The sequence below is a fragment of the Chiloscyllium punctatum genome, chromosome 45, assembly GCF_047496795.1.
Source record: "Chiloscyllium punctatum isolate Juve2018m chromosome 45, sChiPun1.3, whole genome shotgun sequence".
Lineage (NCBI taxonomy): Eukaryota > Metazoa > Chordata > Chondrichthyes > Orectolobiformes > Hemiscylliidae > Chiloscyllium > Chiloscyllium punctatum.
The window spans coordinates 51,164,112-51,182,076 of NC_092783.1; the positions used below are offsets into that span (position 1 = coordinate 51,164,112).

The 17,965-nt window shown below is 42.5% G+C and overlaps 1 protein-coding gene across 2 annotated transcripts in view; it reads left to right on the top strand.

The window, feature by feature from the left end:
* The first annotated feature begins 1,814 nt into the window (after positions 1 to 1,814).
* LOC140467415 (ras-related protein Rab-7b-like) overlaps positions 1,815 to 17,965 on the top strand; it is a 28,205-nt gene continuing 12,054 nt past the window's right edge. The window contains exons 1-4 of one of the 2 annotated variants that reach the window (XM_072563757.1): positions 1,815 to 2,030; positions 11,808 to 11,869; positions 14,999 to 15,125; positions 16,604 to 16,819. In XM_072563757.1, coding sequence (XP_072419858.1) covers positions 11,817 to 11,869; positions 14,999 to 15,125; positions 16,604 to 16,819 — 396 coding nt within the window. In that variant the 5' untranslated portion in view covers positions 1,815 to 2,030; positions 11,808 to 11,816. The remainder of the gene's footprint in view (positions 2,031 to 11,807; positions 11,870 to 14,998; positions 15,126 to 16,603; positions 16,820 to 17,965) is intronic. The other variant, XM_072563758.1, reaches the window with a different exon arrangement.

The window sequence follows — 17,965 nt, forward strand, 5'->3', positions numbered from 1 at the left end:
GCCACCCAGGTTGATAGAGCTATTAAGAAGGCATACGGTGTGTTAGGTTTCATTGGTAGAGGGATTGAGTTCCAGAGCTGTGATGTCATGCTGCAACTACCCAAAATGCTAGTGTGGCCTCACTTGGAATATTGTGTACAGTTCTGGTTGCCTCATTACAGGAAGGATGTGGAAGCATTGGAAAAGATGCAGAGGAGATTTACCAGGATGTTGCCTGGTCTGGAGGAAAGGTCTTATGAGGAAAGGCTGAGGGACTTGGGTCTGTTTTCATTGGAGAGAAAAAGGCTAAGAGAGGATTTGATAGAGACATGCAAGGTGATCAGACGATTAGATAAGGTGGACAGTGAGACTCATTTTTTCCAGGATGATAATGTCAGCTTGTACGAGGGGGCATAGCTGCAAATTGAGGGGTGATAGATTTAAGACAGATGGCAGAGACAGGTTCTTTACTCAAAAAGTGATAAGGGTGTGGAATGCCCTGCCTGCCAATGCAGTTAACTCAGCCACATTAGGGATATTTACACAGTTCTTGGATAGGCATATGGATGATGATGGGATAGTGTAGGGGGATGGGCTTAGATTAGTTCACATGTTGGCGAAGGGCCTGTTCTGCGCTGTATTGTTCTATGAGAGATTGAGCAGTTTCAGCCTATACTCTCTGGAGTTTAGAAGATTGAGAGGTGATTGAATGAATGTCTAGATCATATTAAAGAGGATTGGCAAAGTAGAGTCAAAACAGCTGCTTCCCCTGTGGGGCAATCTAGAATATGTGATCATAGTTTTTGGATGAGGGACGGCAGATTCAAAACAGCTGAGGAGGAATCGCTTCTCTCAAAAGGTCAGGAAGCTCTGGAACTCATTACCATAGACTGTAATGTACACTGGGACATTGAATAAATTTAAGGCAGAGATAGACCAACTTTTAATTAGTAACAGGTGAAAGAGTGATGAGGAAGGAGAAGGAAAGTGTAGATGAGGCTGAGATCATATCAGTCATGACTGTAAAAAATGACAGAGCAGGCTCAACGACTGAATTATCTAATTCTGCTCCTATTCTTATGTTATGTTCCTTTATACGTGCTTTACTCCGTAAACAATTAAATCAGACATGCCCCTAGTAAAGTGCTCGATCTTCTATTCCATTTGCAAAGAAGATATTATGCCATTATTTCTATTGTGCACTACAAGCAGTTCAGAGAAGGTTCATTCAACTGAACCCAGCGATTAAGGAGTTATCTTTTGAAGAATGGTTGGACAGGTTAGATGAAGACTCACTGGAGATTAGAGGAATGAAAGGTGATCTTGTTGAAAGATAAAGGGGATTTGACAGTATGGATACAGAAAGGCTGTTTCTGTTTCTGGGAAGGAGGAGACATGGTTTAAAAATAAGGTGTCTCCCATTTAAGATGATGAGGAAGGGTTTTCTCTCAACATGTCATTAGTATGTGGAATTCTTTTCCCCAGAGAGCCATGCAGGGTCATTAAATATTTTATTGGCTGTATTAGATAGATTTGTGATTGACACGGTTGCCAAAGGGTATTGGGGTAGACAGGAAAGTTGAAATGAAGCCACGTTCAAATTAAGCTTACTGATCTTACTGAATGGTGGAGGATACGCAAACAGCTGAATTCTTTTAGTAAGTATGGTTCTGTCAGAGGTTGCATAATCAGAGTAACAGTTTAACCTCAAGGAAGCTCTCTCTTTAATTCACTGCCTGAGACCAGTGACGGCTTTGTTCCACCCTGCTGCACTGTGCCAGCTGCTCTCTGGTGGGAAACACCCATGTTGCTACGTCAGGCAGAACAATCTGAATCTGAACAAACCGGCTTCACACTCTGTCCGAGCAGCTGCTTTGTGTGACAGAGCGTTGATATCAGCTGTCGGCTTTCTACACCCCTACACCCTCATGAGATGAACAGAAAGTAAAATGGATCTGAAGGTATCAGCCTTCAAACTGCTGCTGTAGATTTGTACTGAGCACATAGTCTCCTCATATCCTGCCAAGAGCTACGTGCGAATGAGCCAAACTGTGAGTAAACCAGAGATTTAACTTGAAGAAACTGCAGCTTTCCCTACTACAGAAAGTGCATGTTGGTAGCAGTGCTTTATTAATATTCATTTGTTCTAATTTATATTTCCCTTTCAATACTGACGTAGTCATGAAGGGGATCGATCTGTCACTTTATGCCTGACCATCTTGACTGTGATTTTACATTCTAAAACTTCATGTCAGTGCCTGTGTCCCTGAATTATCTCTGTACAGAAACTTGCATTGACACGAACTGACAATACCAAAATATGCCTTCATGTAGTAGTCTGTCATGTTAAAGCTTTGGTTAAAAACAAGGTTCTGTTTGTAATATCAGTGCAATTCGAGTAGATTCTGTCCATGTTAAATCTCAGACAGTTGTAAACTTCAGTCAGAAAAGAACATAGCTTTGTGTTTCCTGGGATCAATTAAGGGGCCCTGAAAATTTGATTCCTCCAGGATCAGTCATGCCTTAGGTCGAGAATTGTGTTCTGAGGATTCTGATTTTGGAAGGCCTTTCCAAATTGTGTTCATGTTCTTAGCTGCATACAGGCTCAGTGACTATCATTGTTGCCTCCGTGTTACTTTATTGTAGATTCAAGCCCCGCCTCCCCAACCCCAACCCTGTCCTCCACAGACACTTGGACACAGAAATCTGGGCTAATACCACTGGGCAGTGTGGGGAGATGGTGGCGTAGTGGTAAAGTACAGGACTAGCAATCCATAGGCTTAGGCTGACGCACCAAGGACTTGAGCTTGTCTTTTATAGAAGGGGTTACTACTAAAGGGTCAGGGTCAGTTGGCACAGTTGGCAGAAGGGCTGGTTTGCATTGTAGAGTAACATCACACGATGTGGGTTCAATTTCTGCACTGGCTGAGGTTACCATGAAGGATTCTCTTTCTCACCTGTCCAGAGTTTCGTGACCCCCAGGTCAAACCACCAGCAGCTGTCTCCATCTAATAATAGAGTAGCCCAGTGGTCAATTAGGTCTATATTGACTTTGCTTTCATGATTGAAGAGTGCCTGAAGCACAGTCCATTATGATGATGTGGTTGGAACAGTTTAGGATCTCAGGAGAGTGAGGCCTATCATCCAGATGCTCCTCAAAGTCTCTGTGTCAGTGTTTGCCATATCAATGTAACTGTAGTGATTGTAGCAAGGTCAGTCAGATGGACCTTATAGAATATGGGTTCCCTTATTAGGGCTGTTAATCTGGTCTGATCAGGGAGCCCTGACTGACAGATATAAACTGGAGTGTCAGAGGCTCGGTTCCCTATGAGAGCTTGCTCTAAGAGAGCTGGATCAGTGTCACGTAATAAAGCAACTCATATTATCTCCAAGAATTTGGACCCGTACATGGGTTTCTCTTTCCACACTCGACCAATCGGCCCTGTTAATTCCTGTACTTAAATATCACGCTGACTGATTCAGAGAATGACAGGACTCACATGGTAAGAGAGATTGGATCGGTTAGGAGTACATTCACTGGGGTTTTGAAGAATGAATTGGGATTTCATGGAAACCGATAAAATTTTAATACCAGTATTTGGGAAGTTTTGCATCATTTGATCCTGAAGTTGAAGATTGTGTCCAGTATGTGGGAAAAGCGTGTTATTTCTTCCAGAAAAATGAACATTGAGGCAGATGAAAAACCACAAGTAATTCTCCTGACAGCGTGTGGAGCCACAGTTTACTTGGTTATTGGGAGCCTTATGTTTCCTGAGACATCAGATGCTAAAACCTTTCAAGAGACAATGGATTGAGTTAAGGAATATTATGATCCCTTACCTCCTCTAATTCTGAGATACTATTGGTTTTATTCAGCAAATCAAGGATCAAGGGAATCCATATGGGAATTTTTGACGAGGTCCAAAATGATTGGTGGAGGCATTTGACTTTAATTTAACTCTTAATGAGATGCTGAGAGTGTGGCCATTGTGGCCTATCATGACCACATTGAGCTCTCCCCAAACATACCCAATCGCATTGTTCATGGCCTGCAGATTCTGGTTGCTTATTGTCTAATTGATACTCCAGTGAAAGGAAGGACATTGAAAATATTGGTGATATTGGGGTCAAATATATCCAGGTGTCTTGGAAAGCTTGGAAAATGATGACTTCTCTGAGCAGCACATCACAAGGTTCATAGATGGAGAACAAGTGGCTTCAAGCTTGCTCCAGACATTCAATGTGTATCAACCTATACAGGAACAGTTTGAGGAGTAGGGAATAAGGCTGTTCTTTTACCAACCCATATCATTATTGTTCTTGAAAACTCATGCTGACTGACTCTAACTGGTCAACACTAGGTCTTGTAAGAGTAATACATGTAGCAGAGTTGAGTGTAACTCTGGGAAACGCACTGATCACTGTGGGAGGAAAGGGTAGGCTATCTGAAGATAGGTGACAACATATGTTTCCCTCCAGCAAAGGAAGGGAGGTGATGGATGACTGGTATCATCGTTAGACTTTTAATCCAGAAACCTGGCAAAGTTCTGGGAGTGGGGTTCTAATCCCACCATGACAGAGGGTGAAGTTTGAATTCAACAAAAGAAAATGTAAAATAAGAGTCTAATGACCATTAATGATTGTCAGAAAATATCCATCTGGTTTACTAATGTCCTTTAGGGAAGGAAACTGTCATCCTTATTTGGTCTGGCCTATATGTGACTCTAGACTCACAGCAATGTGATTGATTCTGATCTGCCCTCTGGGCAATTAGGGCTGGGCAATAAACGCCGGCCGAGCCAGCAGCACCAACATCCCATAAATAACCAAAAAAAAAAGAATGCCCACAGGTAACCTGAGACCTGCCACCATCAAGAACAGTGACTGACCAGAGGAGATATCTCCAACCTTATTACAAAGATGGGCATCCTTAAGTTGGAAAAGGCTCAGACGAGGCAGCTTGTTTCTACTGTCACCGAATACAGCGTGACTTTCAGTGAAGATAGTGATGATGACATTGACAGTTGTGACCTGGTAAGCCACAGGATCATAACTAGAGATGACCATCCAGTTAAGATCCCTTACCACAGGGTCTCATCCCATCAATAGGAGAAATATGTGATGACTTGGAGAAGTCATTGAAGTGAGGTGTCACCTGAGGGTGAAAAGTTCTGTTTGCGTTCCATACAGTGCTGGTGAGGAAGAAGGATAGAAAACTGAAGACCTGTGTCCATTACCAGGCACCCAAGTGCAAAGACTCATAGGAGGGTTTAACCTCATCCTAGAATTGGGAAGTACCGCAAGTTCTCAAAAGTGCAAAATATTTCTACAATATCAATTTTGCCCATGGTTATAATCAGCTATGTATCGCTGAACAGGACATTGAAAAGACTGCATTCTGAGCAGGGACCAGGAGATTTTAAAAAATGCATGAGAACACCATTTGGGCTCTGTAATTCTACTGCCAACATCATGCATGTGATGGATAAAGTTTTTGTCGACTTTAATTGTCAGTCCATCTTGGTGTATCTGAATAATGCACTCATCCCTACATTCAAGGAGACCCTCGCAAGACAAGACACTGTCTTAGCCCACTTGTCATAATTTACCTTGAAAGTCAAAGCAGAAAGTGCCAACTTGTCTAGACTAAAATAAAGTTTCTGCGGCACTTTGTGATCAGGGAAGGCATTGCTCCTGATGATGAGAAAATCCAAGCAGTAGAGAAGTGAGCCTGAGCTAAGTCATAGAGGAAACTGTGTGGGTTCCTTGCTCTATCTGGTTACTGAAGGATGTTCTGTGCATGGTGGTGCACAGTTGGTCGTCCCTTTCCATAGTTTTCTAAGGAAATCAGAGAATGCTGCAGGGGCGGTTGAGAAAGGGGTGTCCAAGTGTGAAATGTCAGATCGTATCACAAGGATCTGAACCCAAAGTGCAAATGCCCCTTTTGCAGCCCCAAACAGGAACATGTCCCATGACCTGCCCTTGGCTACCCAGATTTTCAACTTCCTTTCACACTGGAAACCACCATTGGTTTCCTTGGAATAAGGAGGGATAATGCGGAGAAAACGCAGCAGGTCTGGCAGCATCTATGGAAAGAGAAAAGAGTTAACATTCTGTGTTCAAAGAAGCAGTTATATGGACTCAAAATAGTAACTCTTCTCAGATGCTGCCAGATCTGCTGAGTTTCTCCAGTATGTTCCATGTTTAGTTCAGATTTCCAGCATCTGCTGTATTTTCATAGAAATGAGTCAGCAAATTCATACAGTGCAGCAGGAGGCCATTTGGCCCATCGAATCTGCATTGATCTTCCAAAGAGCATCCCACCCAGACCCATCTATCCTCATAACCCTGTATTTCCCATGGCTAATCCACCTATCCCAAACAACTCTGGACACTGCGGGGCAGTTTAGCATGACCAATCCACCTAATGTGAACACCTTTGGACTGTGGGAGGAAATCTGAGCACCTGGAGGAAACCCACGCAGACATGTCACCCAAAGCTGGACTTGAACATGGGTCCTGTTGCTGTGAGGCAGCAATGTTAACTGTTTGACTGTTTCCTTTGCCTACATATGGAGCTGTCACAGGATCAAAAATGGAAAAAAGTGATTATCCCTAACTCCTGTCTGCATCTGAAGCTGAGCAAGAAGAATATGGAGAATTACTCCAGAATGCAAGTTGAATTGCTAGCTTTGAGCCAGACTATTTCCCTGAAATTCGGAAACATTCTGATGAGTATAGAGTTTGAGGTGTTTACTGATAACCACCCTGTTAGTTACTTTCAAACAGCTGCCAAGGTTTTGATTCCAAATCCAGTACAGTTCAAGCAATTGTAAGACAAATTCTGATGGCCTCTGTGGGAAGACTGACCACTCTCTTCCACTGGGCAGAAGTAATAAAAGTTTGTATTCACGTACAAACAGATTAAAGAACAAATTCTTCCGCTCCATCAACAGACTTTTGAATGGACCTCTTTAGTGTTAATGTTGATCTCTCTGTGCATCTTCTTGGCAGCTTTAACATTGTATCGTTCACTCTGTTCTGTTACCCTGATGCACTTGGGGGCATGATATACCTGTAAAGCACATAAGACAACATTTTTCACTGTACCTTAGTGTACATGACAGTGGTAAATCACATCAAATCAAGCCATACACAGAATGGATCCTAACCCTGTCCAGCTGGAGGGCTTTATGGCTGATGCCATGGCCAGAGCCAAATCCCAGGTCAAAGGCAGCATTCCACTATGATTCAGCTAGTGCCACCAATGCACTTATAAGTGAGATCCAAACCAGGACAGAGAAAGGTCAGTTGGGGAAGCCTTTACCTTTGCTACCTAGCTCGATAGAGGACCTCAGAGACCTTCAGCCGTGTGACATAGGCGTCAGTGGACGGCACCATTACTGGATGGCCCAACATCCAGAGAGAGCAACTCATCCTTCCTGAGAGCCTCAGGTGTTCAACAAGCCATTGATCCTCAAGCAAGACACCAAGTGACAGTAAAGATGTTTGCTTTGGTCACAGGCTGGTATTACTGGCCTAAGATTGGCTGCTGCTAGCGATGATTACTGCCAGAATTGTGAAGGGTCTACTTTGACCGAAGCCGGGAAATGACTTGAGCCCAGCATGAGATTGCTGGTCACCAAGTGATGTCTAGATGTCCTTGTAACGGATGTTGCGATCTTTTATCCCAGTAGTAAAGGGACTGAGTGTGTTCTTGTATTTACAGTGTCTTCACCAAGTTCACACAGGCCACTCCCATCCATGACCTAAAGGTTTCATCCACAGTCAGAGTGTTAGTGTGTGTGATTGGTCTGTCCGTTTCAGTGTTTTATGTCAGATTCTCAGTGATCAGGGCACAACTTCAAAACAAGCTCCTACAGGAGCTCTGCAGGGTGTATGGCATTGCTAAGGGTCACACTAGCCCCTGTCACCTAGTGCACAATGGACAGTGTGAACAATTTGATCGCACTGTACATGACAACCTGTCCTCCTTGCCATCTGACAGTAAACGAGAATGGTCTGAGTATCCAACAGAGCTGGTTTATTCTTCTAATTGCACTTTGAACTTATCCAAGTGTGCTTCTTCACACTACCTCGTCTTTGGTTGAGATTTAGGCCTTCCTGTGGACCATCTCCTCAGCTGACCTTCTGATGGGGGTGTACAGGCCAATCAGTGGATGGCCCAATACCACATGAGGCAAATGTAAGTATTCAAGATGGTGTCCAAGAGAGCGATAAGAGAGGGGAAGAGAGAGAGATAAAACGCTGATAAGACTGACCAATTCAGCACTTGTGCATCTATGTAGATTAGATTACTTACAGTGTGGAAACAGGCCCTTTGGCCCAACAAGTCCACACCGACCCGCAACCCACCCAGACTCATTCCCCTACATTTCACCCCTTCACCTACCACTATGGGCAATTGAGCATAGCCAATTCACCTAACCTGCACATTTTTGGACTGTGGGAGGAAACCAGAACACCCAGAGGAAACCCACACAGACACGGGGAGAATGTGCAAACTCCACACAGTCAGTTGCCTGAGGCAGGAATTGAACCCAGGTCTCTGGCGCTGTGAGACAACAGTGCTAACCACTGTGCCACCATGCCGCCCATACTCTGTGATACCCTGGAAAATTCAATAAAATCTTGTATTTAACTAGCACCTTTCATTTTGTTAAACATTCCAAGCTACCTCACAGGAGCATTGCCAACAAAGTCTGCTTGCAGATGATACTAGGAAATATTAGGGCAGATGAACAAATGTTTAAAGAGATAGGGAGTATCTCAAAGAGGTCAGTGAATCAAGGGACAGACAGATGTCAGGAAGGCATTCCAGAAGTTGGGGACCAAGCATAGTGGCCAATCATGAAACAATTTGAATTGGGGACCCACAGAAGGCCAGAATTGGAAAAGCACAGGAATCTTGAAGCCTGTAGGGTTGTAGAATATAGAATTAGGAGGCCAGGGAGGGGTTTGAAAACAAGGATGAGAATTTTAAAATTGAGTAAATTGAAATTGATAAATTTCCTTCACCAAATTCCAATGAGGAAACATGCCCAAGTAAATATGACCAACATTATAACACACATTGTACATTTAAATAGTTAGCTTGTAAGTTAAAGTGCCATCTGGTGCAATGCAATGTGAGTTCAGTAAATGAAATCATTTACAATTCACAGTTTGAGGGAAGTTGTTAATGGAAACGCATGAGGAAGCTGAAAATAGTTTGAGCAGATTCTACAGGGCTCAGTCAACACACTGCACTGTCCTTTGATATGGGCTTTTGTGAAGGGGCAGTCAGAAGGAGGAAAGACTGGAGAGGGGAACAGAGGCAGCTTTGCAATCAGGGCGAGGAGGGAGGGACTTTCCCTTTAACTGTTCCTTGCTGTGTGTGGCCCCTTTAAGTGCAGCATCATCACACACATCTGAGAAGGGAATGTTGCTTATTAGTGTTTGTTACACAATTTGGTACATTGCTGGATTGCTACCGAGCTATGCACCCACACAACACAACAGGAGTACTGATCCAATGCCATAAGGCTATAAATGCTGCAGGTTTATGGGACCAACACGTGTTCAGAAGGCTGTAATTGAATTACAGAGTTGGGTTTAAGTTATAAAGTGTGAAAGTAAAACTCAAGAGGTTTATAGCTGATCTTTGACTTCTGAGATTAGATTAAAGTCACAAGATTATTTAACAATATTTGTGACTTTAAATGAGAGAAGTTAGATTGTATTTCTCTGCAACCCCACCTACCAATGGCCCTGAGCTACAGATTTATTATTGTTCTGTCCCACTTCAAGAAGCACTGTCCCAAACCGAGTTACAACTCCACAAACACCGAAGGGTCTCAAGCATTAGTGATGACTGCATTAATAACAGGTGACATTTTACTGAAGGGTTTTACTTGGTATTGGACTCATAAATTGGTGCTAAAGAGTGCACACTGACAGACAATGATGGTGGAATTGTAACATTTGTTTTGTATTGTGCTATTCAAATGGGAAGAATGGATGACAGTACATTCCCCAATTTGGTTGGGAAATCACCTGCAGTAGATTCCTAGAAAATTCTATATCTTGTGTCTAGAAGCAGGGATAATTTATTAACTTACAAAATGAATTGCTGTACTGAGATCGAGTGCAATCCTCTGTTGAAAAGCAGAGGGTGCAGGGTTACAGATCCAGGGTACACAGATGTCATTTAGTCCTGTTTCAAAGTTATTGTGCATGCATGTCATTGTGTTACTTTGATTTTATTTTATTTTATTTTAATAACTTCCTAAACTTACCACAATTTGGGAAGCAGAGAAGTATTGTTGATCACCACATTGGTGTTTCTCTGCAGGACATGATGAGGAGCTAGAAGGTGGGAAATGAAGGTGTTACAACTCCGTTATTGAAAAGAGGGTGCAATTGCAGTGTGACATCTTTACACAGGCAGATACCAATTGTCAAGAGGAAAGTAGGAATAGGAATGTACAACAATTGAAAAATCTAACAAAACTGTGAAAATACAAAGCTAAACTCTGGACAAATTTATGTGTAGATATAGGACTTCAAGTATGTTATATTTATGTGTGTGTGTGATTGTTAGAATCTTTACAGTTGACAATTGTAGACTGTATAGAATTTAGAGCAAACAAACTTGACATGTGTCAATATTTATGCTTCACATAAGCTTTTTCCTTCCTGCACCTACTTATCTAACCTCACCTACATGTGCACTATTTCTTTCTCCTTCATGGATCCACCTAGACACCCCTTAAAGTTATTAATGCTTATCACCTCAACTACACCATATAAGGCCAGGTTTTTTTATCATAGTCTGAGCAAAGGCGTTTCTCCAGAATTATTCATTTGACATATAGTGAGCATTTTGGACTCAGAACACCTAATTTCAGGCTCCCACAGTTGGAAATGTTTTCTCCAAATGCCCCATTATCATTTTAATGGCCTCTATTTGATTACCCCTCAACATTCTTCTTTCTAGAGAAAATGCTGTCACTCAATCAAGTTTTCCCTCATATTCATAATGTCTTAGCTCTGATATCAGCCTTGTAAATTTTTGATGCAACTCCTCAAATGCCTCTAACATGTTTTTATTATCATGGAGACCCTGTAAATCTGACTGATATAATTTCCATGTTGAAATAACATTTACCTTGGCAACACATCATTGAGCAGCACAACAGCATTTGCAATTAAGTTAATGTAAATTGTTGTGTCAAGTTTCAGCAAAAGGTTATTGATGTGAAATGCTAAAACTTTTTCTCTCTAATTAATTGCTGATAAATCCTATTAAGAACTCAAGAGAAATGCCTTTACTCAGAGAAAATGAGACACTCATTTGTGCACAGAGAGGTTGAAGTTCCTCCGTCAGCAACTTTCAAACCCAAGACCACTCCCATCTAGAAGGACAAGGGCAGAAATATATGAGAACACTAGTCACTCACCATCCTAACTTGGAAATATATTGCCATTCCTCGCTGTCGCCGGATCAAAATCCTGGAATTCCCGCCCTAATGGCGTTGTGGGTCAACACACAGCAGATGGACTGCAGCGGTTCAAGAAGGCAGCCTACCACCACCTTCTCATGGGCAACCAGGGATGGGCAATAAATGCACCCACATCCCACAAGTAAATGAAAAATAAGCTTGGAATAGAGCCACCCTAATAAAAAATACTCCATTTGTTTTTATCAAGTCCAGATAGGTCATATTAGAGCCATAACCATTCAAGTCGATCAGTCTGTAACCAGCAAGGACATGTTTCTTTCAGTCAAGCGATAACAAAGTATCTTCTTACATTTTTATTTCCAGGCACCATAGATGAGCATTAAAAAGAGAGTGGACTTGAAAATAGTTATCCTTGGTTCCCTTGGGTAAGTATTAGCAAAAGTAGAGCTTTTAAAAATATGTATTGCAAGCATTTATATCATTCAGGAGAATTTGGGAGGAGAGAGGAATGAAACAAAATTATTTTAAGGCATCATCAAGTAAAATCAAGGCACAGTAAGTAGTTGACTGATAATATTTCTGTATCTTGGTAACAATGTGCTCTGTGGTCTGTCTTTGCTGGATAGCCAGTTTGTTGTTCTGTGTGGTCTCTTTAAAACTGCTGTGAGGTGTGTTTGTTCATAACTTGGTAGGTTCGGTATTGCTGTGCTTCTACTGGGGCCAGAGGGAACACCAGTCAGGAACACTTCTTTCCTTGGTAATGGTACTAAAGCGGCCATGTCACTAGACCAGAATCCAAGGCTAGTGATCTGGGGACATGGGTTCAAGTTCTACACCAGTAACTTTCCTCTCACTACTGTGTGTCCACCCTCAATGTATCCTCTCCAGAGAAGAGCTACCGACTTAGAATGCTACATTAGAAACAAACTTCCTTGCATGTGGATGCTTCACTGATGGGTAACTCTCTCTCCAGCCTCTCAAAAGCCAGTAGACTATGAAGAATAAAATATGGAATTCTGTCAAACTCTGGGCAGTCTGAGGAACAACTTCAGTCAAATATTCAAATGCAAATTGGTTCAGTGTAAACTGGCAAAGGCACAGACCTGGAGAAATCATTTGAAATAAATATTAGATTCAATCCTGGATGAGAGGGGAAAGACATAAAAGAGACCTAAGGGGCAACTTTTTCACGCAGAGGGTGGTACGTGTATGGAATGAGCTGCCAGAGGAAGTGGTGGAGGCTGGTACAATTGCAACATTTAAGAAGCATTTGGATGGGTATATGAATAGGAAGGGTTTGGAGGGATATGGGCTGGGTGCTGGCAGGTGGGACTAGATTGATTCAGGTTAGACCGAAGGGCCTGTTTCTATACTGTAAATCTCTATGACTCTATGGTCCAGATACTACTTCTTAATATTTTCATATCCTTGCACTTGTCACAAACATAGTCAGAAATCAAGCAAGTGCATCCTTACATTCATTTTGAGACATCTACACTGATGGCTCAATGCCTGCAAGTACACATAGAGAAAACTTCAATTTTTATCGAACCTTACGCGTCAGATAAATTTTTGACAGGCCACCATGAGAACTTCCTCTACAATGACTCAAATAAAGTGTGGAATTTTAAAATAACTAATGGAGAGGATTATCCCTTGTTGCAGTGTGGGTCCACCAGTCTAAATTCTCCACTCAAAATACATAGAAACTTCGGAAATATTTCACCCTTCAAGCCTGCTCCATCATTCAGTATGACAATCCAACTCAGTACCCAGTTCCTGCATCTCTCTGAACCCTTTGATTTCTTTAGCCCTAAGAATTATATCTAACTGCTTCTTGTAAACATTCAACGGTTTAGCCTCAACTGCTTTCTATGACAAAGAATTCCACAGGGTCCCCACTCTCCAGGTGCAGGAGGTTTTCCTTATCTCACTCCTAAATAACCTACCCCGTGTTCATAGATTGTGGCCCCTGGTTCTGGACTCCCTATTCAATGGGAACATCCTTCTTACATGTAGTCCTTTTAGAATTTTATTGGTTCCAATGAGATTCCCCCTATATTTTAAATTCCAGTGAACATAGTCCTCACTGTGGACTCCCTTCACTTGAGTGAAGTTCCCCTCAAGTCACCATGGACATGTTGTACTAGAAAAGGAGATTCCACAAATGCAAAGTTTTCCTGTTGGGTGGCTCAAGGTAAACGGAGAACTTTCCTGACCTCGCATCAATACAATAAGGGCAGCATTCCCGCCCCTGAGCCAGAACCTCTGGGCTTGAGTCCCAATCAGTACTTGATAATCAAGGAAGTTGCATTCACAAACCAGCACAGAAGTTGATTCTCAATCTGCACGCGTCAACAGTTGAGAGTGGGAAAGATTCCTGGTCAAAACAGGTTAAAAACAAGGGCTGCAGATGCTGGAATCCAGAGTCTAGATTAGAATGGAGCTGGAAAAGCACAGCAGGTCAGGCAGCATCCGAGGAGCGGGAAAATCGACGTTTTGGGCAAAAGCCCTTCGTCAGGAATAGACCAGATTCCTGGTCAGCCATACATTGCAAAGAACATTGGAGTCTCTACCATCACAATATATGGCTCCATTGAAGTGTGTTGGACAAAGTATACATTGCCACAGGAACTTAGACTCCGTGAATGAACCATAACACCCCAATATCATGAAGACAACAACATACTTCAGCACACAGTAACTTGGAGCTAGTCAGCAAGTGCACCACCTTCGAGCCACATTGAGTCAATAAAATCATAAAGCAAGGAAATTCTATTAAATTTATATCGCACACCTGGTACTTCGCCAAATGAAGCAGTGTGCACTATTCTGGGTCTCCGTATTTAATAAACAATGTGGAAGGAAAGTGCAAACCTGCTTGCAGGAGTGATACACATTATTACAAATTATAACTATCAGCCTATGGTCTTTCCTCTGGAAAGCAGAAGATTGTGGGCTTGACCAAGTAAAGGTTATTTTTAAAATTAAGGTGGTGTTGGATAGGGCAGATGGAGAGGTGGCACCCCTTTCTGTGGGGAACTCCAAAACAAAGGGTTATAATATATGGCGGCCACTAACTAATCTGATGCAAAGAATTCAGGGGAGAGTTCTTTACATTGTTGGGAATGTGAAGCGCACTACTACAAGACATAGCTGAAATGAATGGCACTAAGGCGATGCCAGCTAAATGCCTGAGGGAGAATTGCACAGCGTTATATGCTGACAGGGTGAGATGATGTTGAGGAGCATAAACACTAACACATAATATAAAATAAAATGAAACTTATTTTGTTTTGCTCCTGTGTGATTCTCTGTATTAAAATTACTGACTGATCAACAACATCACAGCACAGGGACATCAAGTGGCACCTACCATTCTCTCTGTCTCGAGTAGATCTGGGCAGCAAATTCAAAGAATTGCTCTGCATATGTCACATGACTCCTTCCCTGAAAAATCTGTATTTTGCATCAATTTACTTGGGGCGGGTTGGAGTGCCATCTTATAACAGAGGTTGAGTTATGACTGTATTTTCCTGAATCCTTTGCTGTAGGGTTGGTAAAACGTCTCTTCTGAACCGGTATGTCAACAACAGATTCATTCAGGAGTACCGTACCACCCTGGGAGCAAGCATCCTTCCAAAAGAGATCAAAGTGGACAATACATTAGTGAAGCTACAGGTGAGGAATATTTGTTTTGCTTCATCACAGGCCTCTGTCCATCTGAGCCAAACTGAAGACCTAACTGTTCTAGTTCAGCAGATGTACCAATGTATGATTCCAGTAACTTTCGTTTTAATCATTCATGAGATGTGGGCATCACTGGCCAAAGCCAAAATTTATGGCCCATCCCTACTTGCCCAGAAAAGCAGTTAACAGTTAACCATGTTGGGCAGCACCATGGCTCTGTGGTAACACTGCTGCCTCACAGATCCAGGGACCCAGGTTCAACTCCAACCTTGGGTGACTGTCTGTACGGAGTTCTCCCAGTGTCTGCGGGGATTTCCTCTGGGTTCTCTGGTTTCCTCCCACAGTCCAAAGATGTGCAGGTTAGGTAGATTGGCCATGCTAAATTGTCCGTAGTGTCCAGGGATATGCAGGCTGGATAGATTGTCTATGGGAAATAAGGGAATAAGGTAGGGGTCTGAGTGGGATTCTCTTCGGAGATTGGTGCAAATTCGATGGGCCAAATGATCTCTTTCGGTACTGTAGAGATTCTGTGTTGCTGTGAGTGTGTGGTCACATAGACCAGACCAGGTAAGGACTGTAAATTCCCTATCATAAAGCAATCAAATGGTTTTTACCAACAAACAGCAGTATTTAGAGTGTCACTATCAGACTGCCATATATACTTGAGTAATAGTCGATCACATGTAAACGTTGACCCCCTATTTTTGGCCAAACAACCTGGAATTTTCCATATATCTCATGTAAAAGTGGACCCTAGTTCTTCACAGATAGCAGATCAATGTTTGTGAGTCGGTGTGCCGGCTGTCACATCCCCCTCCAGCTTTCCAGTCTGCCGTTGTTCCGCTCCGTTCCCGGTCTTCCAGTCCATTAGCTGTTGGAATCCCCTCCAGATCTTCAGAATTACCATAATTCATTTTATTTTCTTTATTCATTTAAAGATTAGTTGGGCTTCTGCTAATGATACAGTCTGAATTTTGACAGGCATGAACTTCAGCCCCTCAAAACTAATATCCATGTGTAATAGTCAACCCCATAAATTCAACCTTAAAAAGTAGTAAAAAAGAATTTGACTAATACGCAAGTATTTACGTTACCTTTTTGAACTCTTGGGGGTTTTCTAAATTTCACAATCTGCCATGGAGAGATTCACACTCACATCCCCAGAACATTACCCTGGGGTTTTGGATGACTATTCCAATAACATTACCACTACACCACCACCTCCCCCTATTACTCTAGTAAAGGGACCTATGAAATATCATTGAGGTTTATAAAAAAAACCATTGGTTTCACTAATGCTCTTTTGGGAAGTAAATTGGTTGTCCTGAACAATGATTTACTGCTGTCCAGGACAAATTGGATGGTAATGAATGGGCAACACCGATATCCCACAGAAATAATTAGGGATCACTAATGAGGCAACAGTTTGGTCCATTATTGACTGATTTGCGTTTCGTTCTTCAATTCAGATCTGGGACACTGGAGGTCAGGAACGTTTTAAATCACTGGTGCCCTCCTTCTCTAAAGGATCAGATGGTTGTGTCCTTGTATTTGATGTGACTGATCGAGACTCTCTATATGCTCTGGAAGACTGGAGGGAAGAGATTTTGCTGCAAATTCCTTTGGAATATAAAGACTACCCTTTCATTACTCTGGGCAATAAAGTTGATGTAATGGAGAGGCAGGTAAGTCACTACAAAACCTTACAATGGTAGAGCACAGCAAGTGGCCATTGAGCCGCCACCTCTGTCACATCCTTTGGCAGATCTTCCAATGAGTACCACACATATTCGGAACCCTACATTTTTAACATTTTCATGTACATATCTCTAGAAAGTTATTCCAACTGCCCTTTCAAGCAGAAAATTCCAGATCATAGCAATGCCCTGCATTAAAAAAAAACTCATTATCCCTTGACTTTCTTGTCAGTTATTTTCTATCTGTGCCTTCTGCCTGTTGAAAGTGTTTCTTTTTTTATTTCTTTGTCCACATTGAGTTTGTCAGCTTTGGTTCTCTCTTCAACAAACAGCCACAGATCAACCATTGATGACATTGATAGACATATGGTTTGCAAAAAACATTGAGGGATCTGGGGTAACAGTGGATATTTGGGCTGGATTAAACACTGCCACAGAGATATGTTTGTATCCAGCATTTGACTAGCCCACTGCCTATTCCTGCGTTACTGCCAGTGCTAGAGGGCAGGGTGACACCTGCCAATATTCAAAGTGATATCCTTCAGTGGGCAATTACAATCAATATTGGAACCTCATCCCAGGAACACCAGGAATCAACTGGTAGCAGGCGAAGGAGGCCCAGCCCTGGGAGGTCTCTTTGCACAGGCTGGATATGTCCCTCCTTAACCCATCACCCACTGTCCAACCACACCAAGATCTAGTCACTCACTCCTACGGACTTTCAAACACCAGCCCCACCCCACTCAAAAGCCTATCTCACTGACTCCAAACACCGACTGAGTTTGGATTTATTGCTGCTGGTCTCCTCATCGCAGTCCCGACAATGGCCACTGCACCAATGGGCCATACTGGAACATTGAGAACTGCTCGTCTCTAATTGGTCAGCAGCAGGCTCCGTGTGTCTGAGGAAATTCTGTCTCCAGTGAATGGATGGAAAATTGGCCATTGAATAGCTGCAAACCTATTTTTTTGTACCCTGGACGGGTTGCCTCCTACCTTGTATCCCTGGCACCACAGTAACTCCAGGGAGTGAGACTGCAAACAACTTTGATCTGATTGAGCAGGGTCAAGGCCAAATGGCCTCCTCCTGTTCTTACATTGCTGAAGCCGCTCATACATTGGAACACTTCTAAC